Source organism: Lissotriton vulgaris, chromosome 1_1 (genome assembly GCF_964263255.1).
Source record: "Lissotriton vulgaris chromosome 1_1, aLisVul1.2, whole genome shotgun sequence".
Lineage (NCBI taxonomy): Eukaryota > Metazoa > Chordata > Amphibia > Caudata > Salamandridae > Lissotriton > Lissotriton vulgaris.
This window is the reverse complement of record NC_141685.1, coordinates 418,596,347-418,623,301: the sequence shown is the minus strand read 5'-3', so window position 1 is coordinate 418,623,301 and position 26,955 is coordinate 418,596,347. Positions and strand designations below refer to the sequence as shown.

Here is a 26,955-nt window from a genome sequence, read left to right as displayed (position 1 = left end):
CACTAAATTCTGGGGTATTATAAACAAACCTCTCTTTGCTTCCACAGGTGATTCCCCCCTAGGCACCAACATTTCAGAAGATGATTGGGTCTCTCATTTTAGTCGTATTTTTAATAGCGATATACCACAACCTATATATGACAAAGGTGTCCCAGGTATTAACCCCTTGCGTTTGAACATTTGTGAGGTGGAGAAGGGCATCATGGGTTTAACCAGCAGGAAAGCACCCGGGCCCGACGGAGTGCCTCCGGACCTTTTTAAATCAAGGACATCACTTTGGGCCCCATTCTCTCTGCTGTATTTAATGCAGCCGCTGACCATGGATGCTCAAAGTCCTGGGGGTTGTCCACAATAGTCCCCGTTTTTAAAAAAGGGGACCGTAACAGCACATCCTGTTATAGGCCAATATCCTTAATTGACTCGGTCGTAAAAGTAGTAGGTGGTGTAATCCTGAATAGGCTAACAACCTGGGCTGACGAAAATAATATAATTTCTCAAATTCAATATGGTTTTAGGCCAGGCCACTCTACCATCTCCCAGTGTCTCAACTTATACATGTGTTAGGAAAATACCATGGGCTCATGTACAAATAGTATTTGGAGAGTCCCAAATAAATTGCGACTCGCAAAATACTGTTTTGCAAACTTGGTATTTAACAGGGGTGTTCCCTTCCAAATAGCGACTCCATAGCCATGTAGTTATGTTTTGCGACTGCAATTGCGGTCGCAAAACACTCGCAAATAACCACCTACTTCAAGTAGGTGGTAATGCATTCACAAAGGGGTAGGGGTCCCTAGGGGACTCTTTCCCCTTTACAAAAGCATGCAAAATAATGTTTTAAGGGGAGGTAGTGGTCCCAGGGACCACTGCCTGCCCTTAAAAAATTAAAAGAAAACGTTTCACTTTTTTTTTTTTTAAAGCATCCCCTTTTGCTTTAAGGGAAACAGGCTGCATTTAAAAAAAAACGCTGCTTTATTTAAAAGCAGTCCCAGACATGGTGGTCTGCTGAGCCTAGCAGGCCACCATCCCAGGGAGGCCCAGCCATTCCAAATGGGGTTGCAAAATGCAAGTGGCTCATTAATATTCATGAGCCTTGCATTTTGTGACCCTATTAGGAATCGCATAGTGCCCAAGACGCTGTTAGACATGCCAAATAGCAAGTCGCAAAAGCGACACAATTTGTGAGTTGCTATTTGGCAGGTCATACATTTGGTCCTTAGACTTTACAGTAAAAAAATCCAGGCACTACTTACTGGAAAGCCCACTCAATATTGATACACTTTTAAATAAAAGAGTGGACTATTATTATACGCTCTGAACAACACCGAGTAAGAGAGCCTGACATCTCTTATGAGGGCGTGGTTGACTGTCCCACTAACCACATTCTGAAAAAACTTGAGAGTAGTGCATATCGCAATACAATTTTCAAAGAAACTGTATTTAACCTTCAGGTTTGTGGCCGGTTTTGAGGAGCACTCATTATAGTTTATGGTCTATCCAAAAAAGTATAGGGTTTTTTGTAGGGTTCTTCCACTAATCCTATTACTAGGAGTTTTTGTAGGATTGTCCCATTAATGCCATGTATCAGGCTTTCTTGTAGGGTTCTTCCACTAATTCCGACACATTGATCTAGAATAGAAAACGGGTCAAACCGTGAAGCACAAAGGCCATTTTTGATTGTGTATCCTGTCATTAGCAAGAATCACCAAGATTGTGAACACAAAAGGATTTTCAGTAGTTAATTAATACCTTTTGTAAGTCGGAAATGCCTTTGTGACTCTCAAAACATGTTCTGTAACTCATTCAGCATTTTATTTAGATGGGTATGACTGGAGCGCTCATTCCTAATTGCAGGGCTAAAAATTAATCCTTAAACTTCCCAAGGCATTTGAAATGTAATACCTTATTGTAACAGACACCCAGTGAATAACAGGTCAGCCCAGTGGATTAACAAATGTTGTCAGCCAAAGTCATTAAAAATATGAACCGCTTGGAAATGAATGTGGTGTACTTGATAAGCAGAGGATAACCACCACTGCTCAACTTGCGCTTACTTGCACAATGTGCATTTACCAAGGGATCAGGATTTTTTAAAACAACCCCAGTAAGCTGAATGACTGATTAGGTATCAGATATTGGGATAGGATGACAGCACCCATGACAGAATAGCTGAGGCACCAAGGTAATGTACACACTGAGGCACACAAACTGCTGAATACATATACTTAAGGCATTACATTTGGTACACTTGTATATAGATGAGCCAGTGGTTTTCTCAGGGACTCCTTCATTATTCAAATTCTAGCTCCTTGCCTTGTGCCTGCAACATTTCTGACACCTATTCTTCCTTTTGACCTCCAGATTGGACTCATAAGCAGATACCATTTTATTATCGTCAATTTGATTTTATTATTCTGCTCAGGCCTCGTTGTTCTTTTTGACAATAAACATTAATCACTACTAATGCTAATCTGCTTTAGGCTTCAACATGAAAAGTGCATTTAAAAATGATACTCAGACAATTGATGCTGAAAGCACAATGCTTTCATTTTCAAGAGACTCACGAGAGCCCGGGAGAAATTCCCTCGCGTGTAGTCCAAGTTGGCAGTAGTTCCTGAATTGATCTTGTGAGCCTCTCACAATATTGTACTATTTATAATGGACTTTGATTTACACTGAATATATCCTGATATATCCTGTAATATGTATCATTTATATACACCAGATTAGTAACAGTGTGTTTAGTTTAATGAATGCAGTCTAATACATAATTATGTGGGTAAGTAAATCACCTAGATTTATGAAAAAGCTCTACTTGTTTTATCTGCATGAGACGAACATTGCTACACAGGGCACATTTATACTCATGTATTTACTTTGAAGTCCCTTTCTTATTATCAGAAAATGTTCAACCCCTACTTTTTTATGATTCCCACGAGAGTCTCGCCAGATAGTAAACGCTTTTTTACAGGAAGAATTTACACTTTTCTTTATTACAGTACTCAAGACTTATAGTCCTCTTTAGAAGGGTGTGGGGAGAAGGTAGATTCTCAAATGAGACATTTTCACAGTATAGCAATAGTGCACTGTAGGGTGGAAGGAGTGGAAGGAGACACTGGTATCTCACTGACACCTCTCCACAGCATAACAACTGTTTATAGTACAATAATAAGACATTTTCACAGTATGACAGGGGTGCTTAGTAGGGTGCGTGGAAACGTTGAGTTCTTCTGTAAAACCTCTACCCAGGGCTACAAGTGTGTATAGTTTGGTGTGGGAAGAGACAGTCTTTCTAATAACACCTTGTATCAAGATTTTGTATTCCCCACTACTTTTTGTTCGATCCCGCAATAGTCCAGTGAGATCATAAAAGTTAGTTAAAAATAATATAGATTTATTTTCTTCACAGTAGTTATCCCTTAGACACTTCCTCTCTACATCTAGGGGGACTGCATGCCTTTCTGCTGCCTCTTTATGGAGCTTTTTTACTTCATTTCCACAACACTTCCAATTTTTCGCAGTAAACAGTAATGGTGGCCATTCATTTCTAACATTCCTACAGCCAGCCAGTCAGAGAGCTCACTCTTGAGGGACTCACAGGAGCCTCTCACTCCTGTGAGAGCATAAAGTCTCCCATGAAAAACAGGCCTCTTGACCAATCACAGGCCTCCGTTTGTGATTTTTCACTCTCAGGGGACGCTAACAGGATTCTCACAAGCCCAACTGCCAAAATATACAATTATTTCTCACCCACAATCTGCGGACCAAGATCTAGCTTTCTGACTAAATTGGGGTAATTCTGTTTTGCAGTTTTTACTGTAGCCTTGCCGAAACAAGTCTATGAAAAATGCATGGGAATTTTATGTTTTGGAACCCCCTTTTGTTCAGCCCCCGCTTTCCAGATCATCACAAAACTTTCAATTAAGGAGCTGATGTGGATGAACTTTATTTTTAGAAAGTTTTGGGAAAATGTGTTAAACGGGACAAATCTATTAATGAACCATAAAACACTTTGTCTATGGAAAAGCAGACCTAACTATACCTACCTAGAGGCGGCCATTAGGTAATATATGCCTTTATATTAAACACATATATGTATTCCCAAAAATCCCATTTCAGGCTTAAAGTGTTAAATACATTATGCAAAAAAGATAAAGGAAGATTAGCCAGTTCTCAAGATTTAGGGGCAGAGAGCAGCTCCTTTATACAGAACACTCTACAACACCACCAACACTCTACATATGCTCACCTCAAATGTCTATTTTTTTTTAGCAGTTTTTAACCATGGGATTAGCACAGTGCAATCCACACCATGCTATAAAGTGACAATGCCTTTCACCATTTTTATAGCAAAGTCTTTAGGCACTGCATTAGGGAGTGCCATTTACACTGAGCTGAAAAATGACAAAATCCTTTTACCAACTAAGCACTGTATTAGAGCTTTTGATTAGTAAAATACCCTCCAAGCCAACCTGTAATGAATAAAAGCAACCTCTGACACCTGTTTCACTCTTTTTAGAGCTTGTGTGAGCGGTATGGCTTAGTCCAGACACAAGGAAGCAACCAATCTAAGTCCAACCAATGCCATTTCAGGCTTAGAATGCTGCATACATTATGCAAACAAGAGCAGGAAACTCTGGGTCATTCCCAAGTATTAGGCAAAAGGCAGCTACTTTATATGGAACACTCTACAACACCACCAACATGCTAAAGGACAAAAAATGACAAAAGCCTTTTACCATTGCCGGGACAGTATTGCTGGTCCTCTGCTTTAAATTTTAATAAGATTTCTGGAACTGGTATAAGTACACCTGCCTGCACATTAGCACCTGCACTATTATATTAAAATTATGTGTGTTGATGCTTTTTTCAAATTAACATTTTTATTGGAAGCACATGGTTGTCATGTTTATGAAGTAAAATGTTATTCATTTTTTCTTTTTTATGTATTTGCTTGCAAAAGAAGCAAAATAAACAATAACCATGCTCCGTATTGCAAATGCCAGCTGTTTTGGATTTTTGGCAATGCTTGTTTCATTCTGATGCTGTGATATTTTGGGTCTTTAGTTGCCTGCCTTGTTATAATTTTTAGGTTGGTTAGTCAAGACTTTTAAATTTAAAAAATGTATAATATACTTATACTTAAACTTCATTCATTAGTCTGTGGGTATGTCATTTGCATTTTTTAACAAAAAATCATGGGAAAATATAGCAAGAATTGCCAAAAGGTTGGAGGCCAATGCCAGACCTTTGGCTTTGCCAACACTTGTTTTGCATTGTTAGCCATGATTTGCTTTTGATAACTGATTGTGTTTGCCACATCTGCCTATCTTTTGTTTTTACATGTATTGTTAATTGTACAAGGAGTGTTTGAGTCAGGGTGGGATGGTAATTCTGCTTTACAATGAATTGCTTTGTTATTTTTTACTGTACTTACAATCAATGCATTTAAATACTGTTGTTGTGTTTCAGCTGGTGGGTATGTTATTCCAGTGTGTATACATATGTGGCAACAACCACCTCACCTTGCCTCCTGTTTCTTTGCTATTGCTCTGTAATCACCTCCTCATTTTATATTTGCTCAATGTCACTTTTAACAAAAAACAGTGATGTTGCTTGATTTGGCCTCTTATTTTGCCCGCCACTTTTATCCTCATTCCGCTTATGCTTCATTAGAACACAAATGTTTACTCAGTCTCTATAATCATCAAGGTAACTAATCTTGCAATGAAATTCTTTGACTTTGTTTAAAGTTAGCGTAGCAGATTTGGTGAAGAATTAAAAGCCTTAATCCATGCACAGCGGAAAATAGTACATTTTTCTCAGCTGAGAAAGTAATTGAATCAAGGGCAAACTTGCCATTCTTTAGCTGTGAACAATGATAAGATCCATTTTAAAATATCTGATAAATACAAAGTTTGAGAGCATAGGAAAATATTATTTTCTTTCATTTTTGTTGTTTCTTTTTTTGTCCATATTTTAGTTTCCTTTGGTAATCACACTCAGCTATGAACAATACACCTGCCGGTTATATTCCCCCTTCAGTGCTGTACCCTCTGCAACCATCCTTATTGCCTTGTGTAATTACAGTTCATGACTCTCTATGTATGATTGTACATGATTCTTACCTTTTGTTATACTTTTATGTTTTGCTTCTTTCAATAAAAAACTAAATTCTGAGATTTTAAAAAAAACAAAGTTTGAGATATATTCTTTGTTTTTGAAGTATTAAATAATGTACAGTTTTACCTTATGTCTTTAATTGTGGCCCGTTTCAGAGGGTCGACCTGAAGCATATGCATAAGAAGTGTGGCAACTGAACGGTGCAAGTATTCTGGAATGTAAAATACTCCTCCACGGATTTTCTTAAATAGGGTAGGAACGTGTTCATCATCAAATGGAAGTGTTCCGCAAAGGAGGGCGTAGAGTATTACACCGCAGCTCCAAATATCAACTTCAGGACCAGCATACAACCTGAAGAACAAGAAGGGTACATATTGGTTTGAAAGACGGATCTGGAGGAATAACATTTTTTACCTGAATTCTTCATCTTCCACTACCAAAATTTGACCTTTTGGGCAAAAGAATCTGCTGCCGTACTACTAAAAACACCCAGCGGCGTGCACTCCATTAGAGCAGAGGAACGCCACCACCCCAGTGCCACCATCAGAAAATCAAATGGGGTTTTAACCCGTTTTATTAATGTTTTATTTTATTCCCCGAGATCATCCTCCAGGACTCTGATGAGTCTTGGGGCGGGTCCAGGGGATGACAGAGCTGGTAGAGGAGTGTTGGGCACTCCCTCCACTGTGAATGAGGTATTTGGCTGGCAGTCTCGGGTCGGCCAATCCCCTGATGCTTGGTGAAACTCTCTCCAGCATCAGCAGCGTAGCTGGGTCTGGAGAGAGCAGACACAGGCTCCCAGGCTGGCTGGGAACGCAAGTTGCCAGCACTCAGGCCAATCCTGAAGCTGCTGTCATGCAAGAGCCTCTTCAGGATTTGCCCAGGCCAAGAAGCATGAAGAGCGTGATGCAGCAGGAGTTGGTGGTGGTGTTAAGTACGTTTTTTTTGTCCCCAAACCTTCCCCGCCTCCTTCCTCCCTCCTCTGGCCTGGCCCGCTCCCCCCACTACCCACTTTGGAAGGAGACGAGCTGCTACTGAAAACACCCAACCCAAAGAACAATCCCACAAAAAAAGTATGACTAATCTCATGCAATTTAGCGTTCAAATGTAAGTGGTGTTTTTACTTTTGATGGCCTCTAAATTACCCAAATGACACATTATTGTGGTGAAAACTTTGTTTCACCAAATTTGAACTTGAGGGCAAATACACATTGTACTGCTAAAAGAATGCACAAATGTATTAGCCGACAGCACTCACAATAATTCACTGGAATGTAACGTGTTTGTAAAGTGGTCACAGAAAGTTAGGGGGTCTTATTTCAATACTACCTTAAGTGGAAGACGACTGACCCTGGGTATCTCAACCGACACGCTCAAACCACATCATTTGTTTCTAGTGTACTGCTAGTGGTCAGGGGTCCTTACTTGCCCTGACAAACAACTACTGCATAACTCTTACTGGAAGTATTTGAACTAACTTATGACTTTCCTGATGCTAGCTGATGGTCAGGGTGCATGGAAACATCGGTGCACAATTTGCTATCATTAACAGGCTTGGAAGGTTATATGTTCTGGGGACTCATCTCACTTTACAATGTCATTAGAGCAGCGCTTTCAAAATATACAGCTCCAATATTATGCAGTTGCAAGTTACACAATTATGCAAGTTACTTCAAATCTTCAAGGTTTTTTAGTCAAAATCTGTTTTTTAAACTAAAGAAGCACCATTTTTTGTTATTAAATAAACTTATATTTGTCTCCAAAAGTGATTGTAAGAGAGAAGGTGATAGCAAGCTTAATTGTCCATATTCAATCTTCACTGCATCTTTACATGGACATTTTATGTGTAATCAGACAATATCTTTATATTAGCTTAATTTCAACCACACTGAGTCAAGATTCTCCTGACATTCAGGATGAAGCATGTGATCTATACCACTCAACTGTAGTCCTAAATAGAAACATGATAAACTGAGTGGCATCTTTCTTAAAGCCATATTAGACATTAATTTGAGAGCACTCAGTGGCTGATTTACTCCTGAATTACCAATACAAGTCACAAATCCAGTGAACACTCCTGGTACGCTCCTAGGCTACACATTACTTATTAAGTAACAATCTATTCGAAATCAAACCTGGCTTATGCGTCACATGCTTGTTGCCCTTGATTGATGGAGGTTTGAGAAAAAAACATAGTCACTCATTATACTGCATGTTGCAAACTTGCAATGGAGTTTAAAAATGTAGAATATGTTCTGGTGTACAGCCTGATGACACATCTATCAGCTTTATTTATGTATTTTGTAACTAAGGTATTTTGTTGTAAATATATAATAAATGTTGATTATGAAATGCACTTCTTTTTTTATATGTGGGTAATGTAATATACAAGACTAGAGTCCATCACTTAAGTTAGATACATTTTAATTCTAAGTAGTGACAATATTTATTTTTTATTTTTAATTTTATAATCTTAAAAAGCGCGCAGCTACCTAAAAAGAGTTCTCGGTGCTAAGCATCACAAAAAGCCAAATTGGCAACTTAATATATTACGGAATGCAAGCAGAGAAGTACAGTCTCTGAGGGATTTAGGAAGTGAGTTCCACAGTCTAGGACCCAATACTGGAAAAGAAAGCTCTCCCATCTGAGCCAGTTTGAACCTGGATGCAGTGCAAAAGGTCAGGTTGGAAAGTCTCAGGGAACACAGTGGGATTTAAGTAATCACTAGGACCTGATTATAGTGTGGAACTACTCTGGCTTTGTCCTTGAACATGTAGCAGAGAGCCTTGAATTTAACCCGTTTGGTGACTGTGAATCAATGCAGCTCAAGGAAGAGGTGTGAGACTGAAGTGTGCTTAGGAAGCTGAAATAACAATCTGGCCACTAACTTCTGGACCATATCCAGATGCCTGATAGATGTCTGGTCTATTCCCAAATATAAAATGTTGCAATAATCCAACCTGGATAAGATTAGGGCTTGAATCAAGGTCCTTTGGGCCGATTGGGGATCGTCCAGATGATCTTCCTCACCCCTTTTAGCACAGCTAACCAAGTAGAGGCAAACTTAGACACCTGGGAGTTTATCTTCAAGAACAAAACCTAAGTTCTTAACCTGGAGGGTGAGATTGGGGAGAGATCCTAATGATTCTGGCCAGTGTTACGGACCCCAGGGTTGTATGTGCTTGCCCAGGACCATGACTTCCATCCTACTGCCATTAAGCCTGAAAGATGTGGCACTCATCCAAGTAGCCACTCAACTCAAGCCCAGGTTAAAATCAGAAGGTTAATGATCCTGTGCAGATGACAGAGAAAAAATAATTTTGGTGTCATCTGCGGAAGAAAAAAGGGCCAAACCACAACTCTCCACTTCATCTTTCAAAGGACTGATGTTAAATAGCAGTGGGCTTAGCACAGAGCCCTGTGGAACACCAGAGTTTAAAGGCAGTGTATTGCATCTGGAATTGGTTGAGAAGAGTTGAAACGTGCGATCCTTAAGTAAAGATGTTAACCAGGCCGAGGCTTTTCCTTCCAGACACAAAGATGACAGATGTTCGAACAAGATGGAATGAGGCACAGCATCCAAGGCCATGCTAAGGTCCAATAGAATAAACACAGTCTCACCACCCTCATCCAGGAGTCAGCTAAGGTGCTCAGTGACTCCAAGGAGGGAAGATTCAGTGCTGTGCCTAGCCCTGAAACCCAATTGTGAGGAATGAAAGAACCTTTTGGCCTGAACCGAAGATGTAAGTCTTGCATTTATATGCTTCTCCGAAGTGCCCGGGTAGCAGAGAGATTGGTAAAAAATACAACCAGGTCAAGAGTCAAGGTTGGGTTTTTTTAAGAGTGGGATGACCATGGCGTAATTCCAGCTCAAAGGAACATGACCCTAGCATAAAGACGTGGTCAAAAGATTTAGCACCACCTGTAATAAAGCTGGATGCAGCAAGCAAAGCGTATAAAGTGGTAAGGGGTCTAATGGGGAGTAGGACTTGATGGATAGTAAAGAAGGTGGAAAAGTCAAGGAGAGGCCAAAACGATATGGCAGGAATAGCATCCACTCTCTGCACATTGACACTAGGCTCTTGTGTATAATTAAGTGTGAGGTTAGCAGCGACTGAGTCCCTGAATGAAGAATTTGCCCTTAACTTTGTTGGACAGATAAAGATGGATGCCTGCCGCCTATTTGATGAATAACTGAGCAAGCTCCTTGCATTGAATCTGAGAAAGTGAAGGGGCTGGAGACACATTACAGAGACTACTGTTGAACCAATTTTAGGATTTGAGTGATTACTCTACAGGGAACTGTTTTGTTTGTGTAATGTGTGAATATATCTTAAGAGCACATAGTGCAGCCGTGTCTTATTTGATTACGACCACATAACGATCATAGTTATCTTCCATTACCATGCCATTTAATAACTACATGAACAAGCAAGTCTGTTTCCAATTTCTGCAATTTACTGTTTAAATGGTAGTTGAAGGAGAACCTTGATATACATTGATGGAAAGAGAATCTCAGGAACTTTTAAACAAAAAAGGACGTATGTGTAAGTACGTTCATGTATCCTAGCAGTATGTAGAATGAATTAGAATAACAGGATGACCTAAAAAGTACAAACAACTGCAGCCAATCTTTTCTAAAATTACATCAAGACATGACAATTAAAAAGCAATAAAATTCATTATACATATAATTGTCATATTAAAATACATTCAATTTTTGGGGTTTGTTCCTAGGCGAAGGTCACAAATTGAATTTCGGAAAGTGCATAGTGCAATAAATAAATACATAAATTAGCTTAGAAAAAAGTACCTAAAAAGAGAAGCCCTTGCATATAAAACTGTACAAAGCAAAGCAGGAAAGTTATGCCTAGTTACTATGCTAACACTTTTCGTTCCCTATGGCAAGACCAATACATCATTAGATGATTTCAAAATTACCCTTCTGGTACACCACATGGAGAACAGGAATCCTGCGACTGAATAGACAATTGGGATACAGGGGTCAGACTTCAGTATCCTATATACTTCAAGACAATGCCTATTACAAAGATTCCTGCAAGTCTGTACCAGCCAGCGTTTCCTTGCTTTATAATAGCCTGGGCAACTAAAAAAAACATGGAGCACTGATTCTTCGGGGTGTTCACATGCCGGGCAATGTGTCATTTGCTGAACTCTCCACTTAGATGTAAAGCAGCGAAGAGGAAGCACCACATACCTGAACTGTAAATAGAGCTTCCTTGCCGCAGGTGGTTTAATAAGGTCTAATACCATCTCAAAGCAAGGAGTACTTTTATTTCTAGGAAAGCTCTAGTAAGTTTCCCTGTTTTGGAACAAGAATGAAGTTGAGCCATTCTGTACTCTTTATAGTGTTCCTTCATTTGTTTCCTTGATATTGAAGAACAGGCTAGCTCGGGTTCAGACAGCAGTCTCCTAGACCAATGCTAGTTAGTAAGTGTTTAATATGGTCAAACCACAGAAACTTGGCAGCACCCCGTACCCTCATTACCTCTGACAATTCCTCCCTATAAGGTAAAAGTTCGGGAGTAGTCCATAGGCGGCGCCAGTACATTACAGGTTTAAGGCTCGACACTTCAGCAATTGACATTATTCCCATATCTAGTCGTAATGGAATTAGCAGAGTGCCGCGTGGCACCTTAAACAATTGTCTTAGGTATTGGTTCTCCACCTGTGTTAGGGTCTCAAGCTTAAGGTGGCCCCATAGCTCTGCGCCATATAATGCCCCACCTCGGGGCTGGGCCCTATAAATTTCTAATGCCGGGCTAACTGCTCTCTTGCTAGACTTGTTAAAAACCTTCATGATGCCGCCTGTAGATTGAGCTAGTTTTAATGTCGATTTCGTGATATGAGCCCCCCACTCCATAGTCTTGGTGATTGTAATGCCTAAATAAAAAAAAGATGACACTCTTTCAAGTGGTTTACCATTTAATGAAGGGTTTGGGCGTGTACTTTTTGGACAATTAAACACCATGAATTTGGTTTTCTGTAGATTTATTTCTAGACTTCTTTCTCTACAGAATATCTCTAATTTATTCAAAACCCTTTGTAACCCCATAGGAGATTTAGCTACCAAGAGAGTGTCATCAGCAAACATCATTGCCGATATTTTACGGGAGGTTAACTTAGGGGCATCTAGGTCTTTTTCTGCTAGCAGGGCATCTATCAAGCCATTAATATAAAGGCTGAATAAAGTTGGCGCAAGCACGCAACCCTGGCGTACGCCATGTTTAATGGGTATGGGTGCAGTAAGGTTACCATCCTTGCCATGCCTGATTTGCGCATAGTTGCACTCGTGGAGTCGTTTGAAGAGTTGGATTAGATATTTAGGAACCCCCATCTCACCAAGGACTGACTACAATTTTTCCCTAGGGACCAAATCAAATGCTGACCTCAGGTCTACAAAAATTAAATAGAGACTGCCCCCCTGCAGGCTAACGGTCTTCCAGTGCAACAATTGCAATCTTAGTACTTGTTCTAGGGTCGATAACTTTTCCCTGAACCCCGCCTGTAGGGAGGACAGAGCACCCCTCTCTTCCATCCAGGATTGTAGCCTGAGGAGCAAGACACGAGCAAATATTTTCTGTGAGATGTCTATTAAACTGATTGGTCTATAATTCATTGGGAGAAGTGCACAACCCTTTTTGTAAATCGGAATTATTTCCACACCAAAGGCCATATGAATAAAGATACCAATTAGCGATTCTGTAATAGCGATTTTTAAGAAATCGCTATTTCAGAATCGCCAATTGGTATGTATCAAGTAAATCGCATTTTTTTGCCATTTCTTGATGTTCCTTAACTGCATATTCACAAATTGCGAATTCGCAATTAAGGAATACTTTATCATTCATTTCTATGGGCCTCCTGGCCCATAGGAAGGAATGGGAATTTATTCTCAATTTGCGATTTGCAATTTGCTAATCGCAAATTGAGAATAATTTCAAGGGTGGAGGGGTGTCCAAAGGACACCCTGTTGCACCCCTGAAATAAGTATGGGTGCACATGTGGTGCACAAATATGCCCTTAGGGCATGTATGTGCGTCACATGGTAGTTTGAAAAATGCTGAAATGTGCATTTTTCAAGGAAATCGCAAATTACCACCAACTAGAAGTTGGTGGTAATTTGCGATTCCTTAAGGGCATTTTGGAATTTTGTTTTTGCTTAATACATTGCATTTAAGGAATTGCAAAATTTGCGATTCCTTAAATGCAATTGCAAAATAAGGAATTGCAAATTTAGCGATTCCTTATTTTGCACCCAAATTCTTTCATACATACCATTTTGCAAAAATGAGTTCGCAAACGCTGAAATTCTGCAAATTTTGGCGTTTGCGAACCCATTTGGCCTTGATACATATGGCCCCAAGTCAGCTAGAGGGGATCTACATGCCTTGTATTATTGCTTTAAAGAGCATCCAATAATACGGGGCTCAGATAGATGGTTCACTCCTAAAGAGGTCCCCAGGAATTTTATCCTAGCAGTATGTCATTTACCCACCATCTACTCAAGATAGGGTAAAAATCTTATACTGGAAGCTTTCCGGTGTTGCTCGTCAATCTCTTTTGAATGAAAGGGACTATCTTTTCATGCATTTACTATAAGTTGATATTGTCTCTTTTATATGTTCTTGTCCTGCATTTAGTTTACAAGGTAAACTTAATCTCTCACCTCGTTCTTTACTTATGGCTATTCATACAAACTTGGAGTGTTTAACGTTGTTCGCTATAGATTCTTATCTTATGTTATGTGGTAAAAAAAACTATTTTACCTTCAGCTGCGGTGCTGTGGCCAACTTGCTTTTCAAATATTGTAGAATAGGGCTTAGCGCCTTTAAACCCTTACGGGTGAGCAGTCGCGCTTTAACAAACTCCTGATTGATTGATTGCGGTCAAACATTAGTGATTGATATGAACTGTTTCTTACTTTCATTCAAGATATTATCATTGCAATGGTTTCTGCTAACTGAAAAACGTATTTTGACTTGCAGAGTGATTATCATTACTATATTGTAGCCACTATCACATCTAAGAAGCCTCTGTGAATCTAGTTGTGGTAGGTATTACTGTGCATCCTTAATTCTGAAAGCATAGCCCACACCACTAAACGAAAATGGAGGAATTTCTATCCTGAATTGTTGTGACTGGCTGGCTATTTGGAGATTCCTTCTCATAAAACTTTCTCTTCCACAGTGCCCCCTTGCATATTCTTGAAAAATGACACTGAGCATAATCAGGTTGCTGCGATCCTAGGCACACAATATGTTACGTAACATAGAGAACATAGAGGAATCCTATGAAACATTTCCAAACGCCATATCACCAGTCTGCAATGGGGAAATCAGGTGGTACAAAGAATTAAGTCAAAACTTTTACAGTATTTATTTTTTGGGGCTAATGAAGTGACCAGACAAATCCTGATGTTGGCCCTCTGCCAACATTTAATGCATGTGCTGTGCTCCAAACAAAATACATTTCCTTGAAATTAAGTCTTGTAAACTTATTATACTTATTTGAAAGTATGTTTTAGATTATTATTTTTAACAAATTGATAAAACGTTGAGGGGAAAATTTGCAAGCAATTTTTATTAATTGGTATCCTACCTTCCAGAAATAACTTCTGGAGCAGCATAGTTTGGTGAACCACAACTGGTTCGAAGAAATTCTCCATCTGACATCATATTCGAAAGACCTGCAAATAAGACAATATACTATCACATCTCAATGGTAAATGTGGATTGACTTTCAGTATGGCACTTTGAAATACCCCATCACTGCCAGGTGCTGAACCAGGTAATTAGGGCATATTATTGACATCATTTCCAGAATTTACCTTCAGATTAATGACTAGGACGCGGTGGTATATCGGTCATCTGATAGAGTAGGAAACATGACGCATTTTTAGAATTATTTAGTTTTGTGTTCACAATAATTTCAGATTAAGGCTGATTGGACAATTCGGGTAAGTTTATTATTGAAGCTGTTGCTAGCGGAAAAGAGACTCCCTATCTTAGAGAGGGCGAACAAGCAAATAATTACAGCACAGTGTGCCAGAACAGAGCACCATTACAAAAACGTGAATTAGATGGTTTAAAGTGATGAATGCATATTGAGTGCTGAAACCTGTTGAAGGGTACTTAAAATATCTGGGACCTCTGCATATGAGGTCTTGCTTGAATAAGCAAATCAATATCGTATTGGCAACACACAATGCATTACAGGTTTCTTGCTTTCATGTCTTTATATGAAGAAGTGACAATGGGTTGCTAAAAGTCTTATAAAAGATTATGACAGGATTATGACTCTAGACAGTGTTTGTACGGTTCGGGGTGCCTTATAAAAAGAAGGGAGTATCAGAGAAAAAGCTGAATGGAAAATTCACTAATTGTTCTTGAATGAGAGAATTAGCACAGTCAAGAGAACAAATTAGCATTTAGTCAAAATTATTTGACATGCCTGGTGCAGTTAGCACTCATGATTAAATATTTCTTCCAAGGAACCCAGGGGCATGCACATTCACTCTTGCCAAGAATAACGCTCTTCAAACAGAGGACTCTTCTGTGTCACGCCAGACTCGTGGGGGCGCTACGGTAGCTCTATTATGATAAGGGCATACGGTCCGCCATTGCCCCACCACAGTCGCTAGGGAACTGCTGTTCCCTAGCAGTATTGCAGCAGTCAGGAAGCAGGACCGCATAGCATATGGTAAGTTTCCTCTCCACTGGCGGTGTCATGGAGGTTCGTACTCCATGAACACCATAGTGAAGAGTAAACAAAGGGGCCCCTTCAGGGCCCACTGTGCCTCCTCCACATAGGCATGCATGCACGAGAGCACAACATGTATCCCTCTTTTTGCATGCACCCTACTTCCTGCATGGCATATACTTTTCAGTTCATGCCGTGTAAGAACAGTTTTTGGCGTTCCCATTATGGTGGCAATTTTTTGAGGGACTGCCTTGGGCATGTCAAAAAACAGCCTGCCAGATAGGAGGAAACTCCTAATCTGGCAGACGGTCTGACTACGGATTTGGAGGTGCAGCAGCAGGGCAGACCCGGCGACACACCGCCAAAGTCGTGATCAGGCTCTTGAAGACGGTGCTGTGAGTCAGATTCGACCCCGAAGCACATCATCACAACTGCTGGTTAAAACTTTATTATGTCATTGGCAGAGTTAATGCCTCTGCTCCAGATGTATCTTTCATGAAGTAGTTTTCTTGGTAAGTGTAAGCATAAAATTAAGATCTTAACATCATAGAGCTGCCGTCTCCTACACCTCACACTTGGAGGGAACATTTGCTCCACACTCTTGGAGAGATCGATTGGTGCAGAGTCAACATGGAGGGAACCATTGTGGCATGATTATGATCCGTCTGACAGTGTAAAGAGAGTACTGCCTTTCACATAGGAAAATGCAAGATAGGTATGCTGGAGATGTAATTTACCATGAAAAGTCCCTTGAATGCAAATGAGGCTATTACCTTTAATGAGACTATATTGATTACTTGCCTGGGTAGCATATCCAGGGAGGTTGGATGCATTGCACACCGTGACCCAGGACCACAATGTGGACCATTCACAAAATTTTGGCTATGTCTTTCCTGCATAAAAAAGACAGTCGGGTGGTTCCTTCCACAAGCCTAGCTTTGCATTGTTTGTTGTCCAGGACCTTTGTAACTGGGGAACTCTATTTTGACTCTTTCTTTGCTATAGTGGCCACACTGAAAAGAGGGCTGTGTAAATATTCTCTCTGACTTCGTTGTAATTGATATTGTCATCAGATCTTCATTGCAAAGGTTGATCATAGTTCCTGGTGGGGTTAAGTTTGTCAATAAAAAAGGGACTAATTGTATTGCAATTTTCAAAGCACTGTGAAATAGGAGAGAGTGTTAGGGTCGGTGCAAGTGGCGCCCTTTCTCGCGAGTCGAGTAGCAGTAAACAGGGTGCATTTATACTTAGTTTTAGTTTAATTAAATCTACCGATTTCATTTATCGACAGTAGTGAAAAATAGTTAGGGGTAGATAGAGGAGCAGCCGATTTTTGCCAGAACTGAGATACGGAAGCTCAGGTCACTTCGCAATTGTTTACGAACGGTAGAAATGCCACAGGCTTTGTGCAATCTAGCCGTTTACGGCTCCCAAGCGCTCGTGTTGTAATATTGACTTGGGGCTAACAGAGTCTGACCAGTTCTTTGTGAAATATTTCTTTGTGGAATATAGCTTTGAGACAGTGCTTTCTCTGATTTCTACATCGGACGAGGGGTATTTTGAAAAGATAGATAGAGAGACAGAAAGCGACCACATACACAGGTGTTGTTTGTCTAATACATCTATGTCTAATACATCTTTGGCATCAGAAATGATTAGTGGCTCTGGGGTCCACCTAATCTGCATATGTGCATCCTAAACCCAGAGTTTCAAATTCATGTACGAAACCTGAAACTTTGATATACAATGTCATATACGTACATCTGTTGTACTGTAATGAATAATACTGAGGTCATTATTTTTGCATTAAGATAGATGAAACCAAGAACATCACATGTTTTTTTATCCTGCCTTGAGATGAGTTGGTGTAATGTTTTTAAGATTGTGTGTTTTGCTTAACAGAGCGGTGCTCCTTATTTACCTGAGCTGCAGCCAGGTGAGGTGAGGCGCCATCCCCACAGAAATTGGGTGAGTGATATCATGTCAATCGAATTGTTAAAAACATGAACACAAGAATATCACTACTATAGAGTGCATTCTGTGACGAATATGTTTGTTTTTCTCTTTTTCTTTCCATGTCTGCATGACTATTTTAGATTGTGGTGGAGAATCTACACCTGACAAACAGGTGACATAATTCCTTTTATTCCCTTTTCTTCACGTTAATGTACAGCAGTAGCAACATCTAGCAACATCTAGGTCCTGATGAATGCATAGGATCAATTCCATATATATGCAGAAGCATGTCGACCACTTGCTGAGTAGATATTATGTTAAATCTACTTTTTTCACTTTTCACTTGTTTTTAAGCTTAGGGGTCTGGGAGAAAACATTAAAAATACCTATTCTACTCAGTTCCACCTAATTTTATTCACTTCACTTACTTCCACTTGCACTGCTTTTTTCAGTTGTAACATCACACCCACACCATACTGACACCACTCAGTGAAATAACCAACGTCAGTCTCCTTACTCACACAGTCTCTATCTTCCAACTAGTGTGACTGTATGTGCACTAACTCCTGGGTAAGGAGAACCCAAATGATATAATAGTGGTGGTACAGAGAGACAACTGATGGGAAAAATTCCTACCCTGACTGCATGTTGCATGTATGTGTGTTTAAATGGTGTTTATGTACAACTGTGTTCAACTCACAATTTGCTTTGTGTCGTGTAGCGGTTTGTTTAAGAGAGAAACATGGTTGTGACTCCTGGATACCTTTTGTTGTAATTAGTTCTTCTGTTAGGGGCATGTATCCAGTACAGAGTCATTAAACCAGCCCTTAGACCCTCATTTAAATAGTGTGTGTTTCAGGACTCGGTGCAATTGTGGCCACAGACTTGACCAAGGTTGTTTTGCATAGATAGTAAACTGGTTTTGTGCTGGTCATTTTGCAGGGAGAGCAAATATATCACAGTATTGGGAAATTAATGTATGATTTTGCACATATGCTATTGTTTTCTTTCTTAATATCTCTTTTCCACTCACTATCATTATAATGATAACTGGAATGCCAGTGGCTGGCATGCTGGTTGTCCTTTCAGTTGATTTCATGTTGTATTATACATTTCATAGAGGAAATTCCATAAGTTTTAGAAAGCCAACAGTTGTTTAAATGGAGCAAACGTATGCTCCATTTAAACAACTGTTGTCTTTGTAAAATGTATGGAATTTCCTCTATGAAATGTATAATACAACATGAAATCAACTGAAAGGACAACCAGCATGCCTGACACTGGCATTCCAGTTATCATTATAATGATAGATATACATGTTAAAAGTAGAAACCTGTATTTTTGTCCTTCCTTTTTATAATAACACACCCATCATGAAGCCAATTCATTTTGCCCATGTTTTTTTCCCATAGCACAAAAATAGTTTTATGATATGCACTGGGCCAGAATGTGTTTGCTCCATTCCTTCCTATACAAGGTGAAAAACGGTACAGAACAGGTCACTTCATTTTTGCACCAATGCAAATTTCGAGAAATCTGGACCCAATTAAATGAAATTTTTCAGGACACTGTTTTGTTGAAAAATACTAGCGGCAGATATTCATGGTGGAGAAGTGTGGCTCAGGGGTTAGAGGCGGCAGACCCAGAAGCTGAGATCGGCCCTGGACCAGGGTTCAATTCCCCGCCTCGGCGGGTCTTGGGCTCAAAAATTCCACGGACTCGATAATTCTCGCTCTGGTGCCTTCTCAACTCACGGGTTCACACTCTGCGACTTTGGGCAATAGCTTGCTTAATCTCCACAACGGCCCCTCGCGGCGGGATGCCTGGCTTTCACCTTGTGGATACCCTGCCGGGGTTATCTCACAGGGGAATACCAGGACGGGTTCCCTAAGCAAGCGCCGGGAAACCCTTTGTGGGTAGCTGTGCGCTATATAAGCTCAAATACATTTACATTTACATGGTTTCGAATTCCTATTGTTTTCGTTTTGTAATGCAATGAGGCAGGGCCGGCGCTTTAGCATGGTGGCACCAGGTGTATCAACTTTGATGGCGCACCCAATTACTTCCTTTTCCATGGATTCCCTCACTGCCACCCTCCAACAGTGCCCCTCATCTCTCTATAGCCCCTCTCTCACGTGCATTTCATTTTATTTATATTACTTCTTATACCAATGGAGGGTGTCAGAGCACTTTACATCACAAATATATTATAGAGACAATGAATCATAGATCTGTAAATCTGTGTGCAGAAAATGTTACATAAGACAAAGAGGACTACAAGGTGTCACATCTTATCCATACTGGCATATTTTAAGAGTGCTTGGTCCGTAGAAGCACAAACTCAGGATTGAAAATGTACTACAATGGTTGGGATTGGCTTTACTAACAAGAATGTATTTCTATCCAAATTCACCCTTTTTACCAACATTAGGATAATGAAAGACTGGAGGAAACAACATAACGTTCCAACCTGCAATGTAGTTTGCATGCAGCTCTTGAACTGCAAGCAACAAAGGGATCTCTGTGACAAAAGTAGTAACCCACTGAGCTATTAACCTAAAATACAGTTATGTGATTTGCAAGGTAAAGGTTCACTGCAGCAGGCATATTAACCCTCTCTGCTACTTTATGATGAGTCAAAGCAGTCACTATACAAAACTTCAGTCTCTCTCCACCAGGAACATTAATTACCAGAATTATCTTGACATTTAATTGTTCTCTGAAAATTGTTGGGCACACACAGAACTCTGCAGTAGGTGCTTTTAAACCCATAAGATATTTCAAAATACAGCCTCCCTCCAAGCTGTGAGGTGGCACCCGTTGCACTCTCGCCACCCTAAAGCCAGCAGTGCCAGCAGTCCAATCTGACCTAAAGTAGAGATTTGCAATTCCAAGAATTTTGAAATCTCTCCTAGGTCTAGGTAGAATGATTCACTGAAAAGTGAACCATGCGCAGTCCATCCATTTTACATCTGTGTCATAAACGAAGGAGAAACAGTGGGCAGGTTTCATTCAGATGCATCCATCTAATAGGATAGGGCCAGTGTTAGGACCATGCGGTACTGTCCATGGCACTGCCCATGACATGATTGTGGGGGCCTGTGGTTTCGACAAGCAACATTAAAACACGCAGTTGCCCCTCCTATATTGTGGCCTTGGGCCCGATTCACAGAATGAACTTAAGACTCAATCCTAAACTTACTACTATTTTGGCATTCACAGAATGAACTTACTACTTTTGGTATTCACAGAAGTTAGGATTTTGTCTTAAATTTGTCTTAAGACAAACTTAAGACAGACTTAAGACAGACTTAAGACAAAATCCTAACTTAAGTCTGTCTTAAGTCTGTTTTACCTCTGTCTTAAGTTTGTCTTAAGACAAACTTAAGACAAAATCCTAACTTCTGTGAATACCAAAAGTAGTAGGTGCATTCTGTGAATGCCAAAAGTAGTAAGTGCATTCTGTGAATACCAAAATAGTAGTAAGTTTAGGATTGAGTCTTAAATTCATTCTGTGAATCGGGCCCATAGTTTGGTCAATGAGGATCACTTTGAGTTTGTAAATTTTGGCTGTAATTCTGATCTGCGCACATCCCATAAGGACATTATTTCGCGCAGAAGTTCCTCATCCAAGGCAATTAAAATCGTGCCTAATTATGAAGATGCAAAGGTGCACAGGGTGTGGCCCACAAGGTTTAGTTTTATAGATAACAATAAATGATTGTCCATCATGTTATAGTGTGACCTCTGTTAAGGAAGAATAAATATGCAAAAGATAGAAAATGGGTGCTCTCTCACCTCGTAGCAATTTGGGAAATCCCATGTCACGACATTTGTACAACAAAAATCCAGGTTATATTACATGTCAAACTGATGTTGGCGCTTTGAAATCACTACAAGAAATATGAACACAGTGCGTTCTGTAATGGTAAGTAACAAGCATGGGTTCGGTAATGCAGGGTCCTGGAACGTGTCACCGCCTGGCGCACCCGGATGACAGCCGATAGTGCGCTGCCGGGAGCGGGCAGGGTGGATTCCAGGCGTGCTTCGCGGGTCACATACCGAAATCAGCTATCTTGGCGTTCATTTGCGCGTCCAGCAGCACGTTCTCCGGTTTCAGGTCGCGGTGCACCACCATGTGCCGGTGACAGTAGTCCACGGCGGACAGGATCTGCTGGAAGAGGCGGCGGGCCTCCGGGTCGTCGACCTGCAAGGAGAAGAGCAGCCGGTGGGTGGGGGCGGGGCTAAAGGAGCATGCACGGGGTTCAAGCACATATTGACAACGTGGGCTGCGAATAACAAACGAGCATGGAATCAGCGGCGCGAGGGGCGACGGCCAGCTGGTGGAAGGGCGGCCTGCCCAGTTTTGAAGTTCCTTTGATGTTTGTGCTAATTAAAAGTTTCCATGTAACACCTCCTCCTATTCTGCATTTTGGAATGAGACAAAGGAGAAAAAAAACTGGGGCTGGCAAGTGAATACTAGGAAATGAAAATAATGTCAATCACAGCAGGTGCTTTCATTGGACAAACCAGCTATGTTAAGTTTAACGGAGTTTTCAGGTCAGGAACCCCAACGCTTGTCTCTGTTTTCTCTCAGTCACAGCAAAGGCCTTGGTTTATTTTACAAACTTATGAATGTGTGTTATACATCATAAGAGAGAAACAAACATTGTCAAGGCCAGTAACGTGTGATTCTTGCATAGTGAAACAATGTCTCTCTCGTGCATTCATGAAAACTCTAAACTTTAACTACCCCGGAAGCAACTCGCACTGTGCATATCTGTATCACTAGTGCATAAACACATGGATGAAAATTGCACTTTAAGAATAAAGATAAGCATCAGAGGTTTTTTACACTAATGCAAATGCAGATATATGTAAATGTGTTAATTGGGCTGCTACAGAAATATTTGTGTAATTCATAAAGAACATTGTATAATGGTATAAGCAGCAGGTGTAACAGAAACGTATGCAGAACAGATTGGACGTTGATGCAGGAAACAGCTCTGGTGGAGAGTACATGCACAATGACAATTGTGCTACAGTTATTTTCAGCCACGTGGTCAGTGGAGCTATAAAACACTGTCAAGTAATCCCGCAGGACTTGTAGAGAAAGTGAAGCAATGAGAATAAACTACCCCATCCCCAGAATGTTTCATGGGTAATTTGCTGAGTATGGCAATTTTCAACCAAGGTATATTCATGGCCCTGCTCACAGATGCATCCCAGTAATCGGTCAAAGGTACGTTTTGTCCAGTCTTAGTTGGAGAAAACATCCGGATCTGGACCACGTTAAATTGACATTCTCGTAAATTGTGGATTAGTAATTACAATACATCAGATAATGGCAAGTGGTGCTTGCCCACAACTTTATGGCATAAAATATAGTGGAAGAATGAATTTCCAAGAGTCTGTGGGTGAGGGGCACTTTAAGAGTTTGGTGATCACAAGAGACACATTGTGAGCCTTTCCTTGTGCGTAGAGACACATTCAAGATATTACTAGAGTGTTTCCTTTCCCAGAATAATAAGATCACAGAACTGGCATTATAATTAGTTCATCGCTTGAAGGTTCGAAATATATGTAGGAAGAATGGCAAATAATTACCCATTGAGAGGTAAGTAAGAGGAAAGAAGGTTGAAGAGCAGTGATAGACAGTCTCCTAAGCAGGTAGGAAGCATTACTAGACCAACCAGAGTGACAGAGAAGAAGATAGAGGGGGCAGTATTGAAAACAACATGGACTCTGGCTATTAAAAATTAGGTTAAATAAAAGGGAAGGACAGCACATAGAGTAATAAACAATACGGAGGGGCAGCACATGGAGAGACAGCACACGGAGTAATAAACAATAAGGAGGGACAGCACATAGAGTACTAAACAATAAGGAGGGACAGCACAAGGAGTAATACACAATAAGAAGGAACAGCTCATGGAGTAATAAACAATAAGAAGGGACAGTACATGGAGGGACAACACATGGAGTAATAAACAATAAGGAGGTACAACACATGGAGTAATACACAATAAGGAGGGACAGCACATGGAATAATACACAATAAGGAGGGACAGCACATGGAGTAATAAACAATACGGAGGGACAGCACATGGAGTAATACACAATAAGGAGGGGCAACACATGGAGTAATAAACAATAAGGAGGGACAGCACATGGAGTAATAAACAATAAGGAGGGACAGCACATGGAGTAATAAACAATACGGAGGGACAGCACATGGAATAATACACAATAAGGAGGAACAGCACATGGAATAATAAACAATAAGGAGGGACAATACATGGAGTAATAAACAATAAGGAGAACAGCACATGGAGTAATAAACAAGTAGTAGGGAGAGCACATGGATTGAAGAAATGTTTGTTATATTATTGTATAAACCTGCAACAGAAAAAATTCTTCTTTGAAGTACAATTTACATGGTATGGATCCTTATCCTTACTGAAGATATTTGCATAAGTCAATTACGAGTTACATATTTTCCTACTGGCAAACAACTGATTGATACATTCTGAACTGCACACTAAGAGGAGTCTATATCAGCCCACATTAGTGATTAATATGTTGTGCAATTCAGAAATGGAACAGTAAATTGTGTAAATGCGTTGAAGTTACCCCAAAAGCATCATGTGTATACTGGTCTATGAGGCATAGTGGGCAAGGTGGCGGAGAGCCAAAGGCGGTCCCGTCTGTGCGCATTCAGTAAGGATACACCAGTGTCTGGAGGCTCTGTTATGATAAGCAGTTTCTCGAGCTTCCAACTGAGGAAGTTCAAAAAATGATGTCTGGCCCAAAATGCTCGATTTTCTATTTCCTACTGAGACCTGGCTCCACGCAACCACCAAACCTGACATTGCCAATAACTAAATACCTAATACTTAGCAGAGAGTTACAAAGTGGCAGGGAGGTGTCCTTGGTTTAGAAACATAACCTCACTCAAGCTGGAGAGCTGTGGTTAGGATGCCCCGAGTCTCAGGGGCCAGGTTAAACTGCAGGGAATAAAGCAATTTGCTTAACTAAGGGCTGGTTCACTGAGACCCATGGACTAGTTAGAAGAGGAAGAGCTGCTAGGAACATCAATTACACCAGCAAACTAATAAATGTCAAGGTCCACCAGGGGATAAGAGGCCGTACTCATTTGGAGCATTCACCAAGCAGAAACACTTAAAACTGAAGCATGAGGAAAAAGTACACCAGGTAGCAGAGAGACGTTGCTGGAGTAGAGGCACCGGAGGGCCCAACACATTCACGCATGCCAGAAGAGGTACATTCTGGTGGCATCGTAAACCACAAGGTCGAAGGATGTTAACACAGGAACCCAATCTAAAATGAGGCAGAGACTTTACTTGTGATGTCAGTTCCTGCTAGCACCATATGTAAGGAGGGATTTGCTTGCGAAAAACACATTACAATGCATTTGTATTCTCTTATTTTATTACATTATTCAATTGTTTCCTACCATTTGTATCCCATATTTTTGTGCCTTGCAGTTGGAACATTCTTCTGGATACCTTTTGATGTCAAGGGGAGTTTGAAGCCTTGGTAATCTCGTTAGTACTAATCTTTATCTTCAATCTAGAGGTACAAGTTTGCCAAAGATTTTATTTCCCCTTTCTGGGTTTTACCTGCAAAGGGGGACCTTCTTAAGGAGTCCTTTCTCATAGTTCGCAAACCCTAATCTGTGCAAGGTGGCACTCTGGCTACAGGGAGGAGTTTTACTTTCCTCGGGCAATCAAGAAGGAAACTCAGCAGATCATCACAGGGCCCAGTTTTAACGACCAAACTATGTTTTTTCTGAAACTGTGAAACCTAGTAATGTTATTGGTCTAGGAATCAGCAGGTTGTTATCGTCTTGTGGCCTAGGTGTCTGCTATAGCATTACAATGCGAAAAACATACATATTTTTAACATGTAAGAAACTTTCCCACCAGTCTCTCTAAACATCACATGTCTAAAGCCATACATCTTCTTATATGGTAAGTAGCGAACTGTGAATCACTAGGTAAACAGAATGTTTGCCATCCTAAATGTGTCTTTTAGACGTGATGGTGTAATAGGGACTGTCATTAGTGTGGTGTGCAAGGCAGACATTTTAGGTGCATTCTTAAAGCATAGTTCTCTCCTTCTTTCCATATCTGCTTACATCTTTTCTTTCTTCCTATCTTTTTAACCTCAAAGCGAATGATCTTCTTAACAGAAGGTTCTTGTTACAGTAATACTATAACCATATATATTATGGCAATTATTTCTGATGCTATATTTTTCTACTGCATTCTGCATTTCTGATTATTGTTGTTACACTGAATATAACATTTAGAAATAATGCATAACTAAACCTTCACAACTCCAGATGCCTTAATTTTAAACCATGTTTTTCACTTACCCGGCCGTTTTTGCAGATGTAGTCAAATAATTCACCACCAGGCACATATTCCATAACCATGAAAAAATCTGTAGGTGTGCTGATAACCTGGTACCTAAAAATACATGTAAAGACAAAGGCTTTAAAGAGCAGTAAGCAAACACAGGTGATGTTTGAGGATCGGGGTATATATCAGAGGCTTCCTGGCCATACAGAAACCCCTCCTCAAAGTACCCATGTGCAGGTACTAATGGTTTCATCAACACCACCTGGCCTGCCGTTATCCACATTGCCCTAACAAACCCTATGAGAACCTTAGCTTGGTACCGGGTCAACATTGGCAGCTTTCGAAGTTTGAAAGTGATGGAGCATAAATACCCTTCTCAAATATCACAGACCATACACGTGCATGTGAACAAGCCCCACCTTCTCCCTATGACAATGGTGCAACTTACTGCATAATATTCACATTGTTGGGGTTATTTACAAGCCACTTGCGCTGCTGGTGCATCACTTTTTGTGACACACTGGCTGCCAGTCTTGCTGCCCCATATTTACAAGGACACGTAAAGCCACCCTGCATGGCTTTTTGTGTCCATGTAAGTAGGGTCCCTTTACATGCAGCACTATGCGTGAAAGGGGCGTGCCATTAGTGCTGCTGTGGGTGTTCCCACGCAACTCCCATGGCTTCTGCCGCATTTCCAGATTTACAAGATATCGTAAACCTAGAACTGCGTCAGAATGCTACACCTCCGCACAGGAGGCATAGGGAG

General features: G+C 40.5%; 1 protein-coding gene across 1 annotated transcript in view; it reads right to left on the bottom strand.

Annotated features, from left to right (window-relative positions):
- Window positions 1-26,955, bottom strand: part of PRKAA2 (protein kinase AMP-activated catalytic subunit alpha 2) — a 260,253-nt gene that overhangs the window by 139,945 nt on the left and 93,353 nt on the right. Inside the window, exons 3-6 of the mRNA XM_086952736.1 lie at window positions 26,204-26,297; window positions 21,865-22,009; window positions 14,746-14,833; window positions 6,250-6,474 (exon numbers count right to left, since the gene is read on the bottom strand). Coding sequence (XP_086808862.1) covers window positions 6,250-6,474; window positions 14,746-14,833; window positions 21,865-22,009; window positions 26,204-26,297 — 552 coding nt within the window. The remainder of the gene's footprint in view (window positions 1-6,249; window positions 6,475-14,745; window positions 14,834-21,864; window positions 22,010-26,203; window positions 26,298-26,955) is intronic.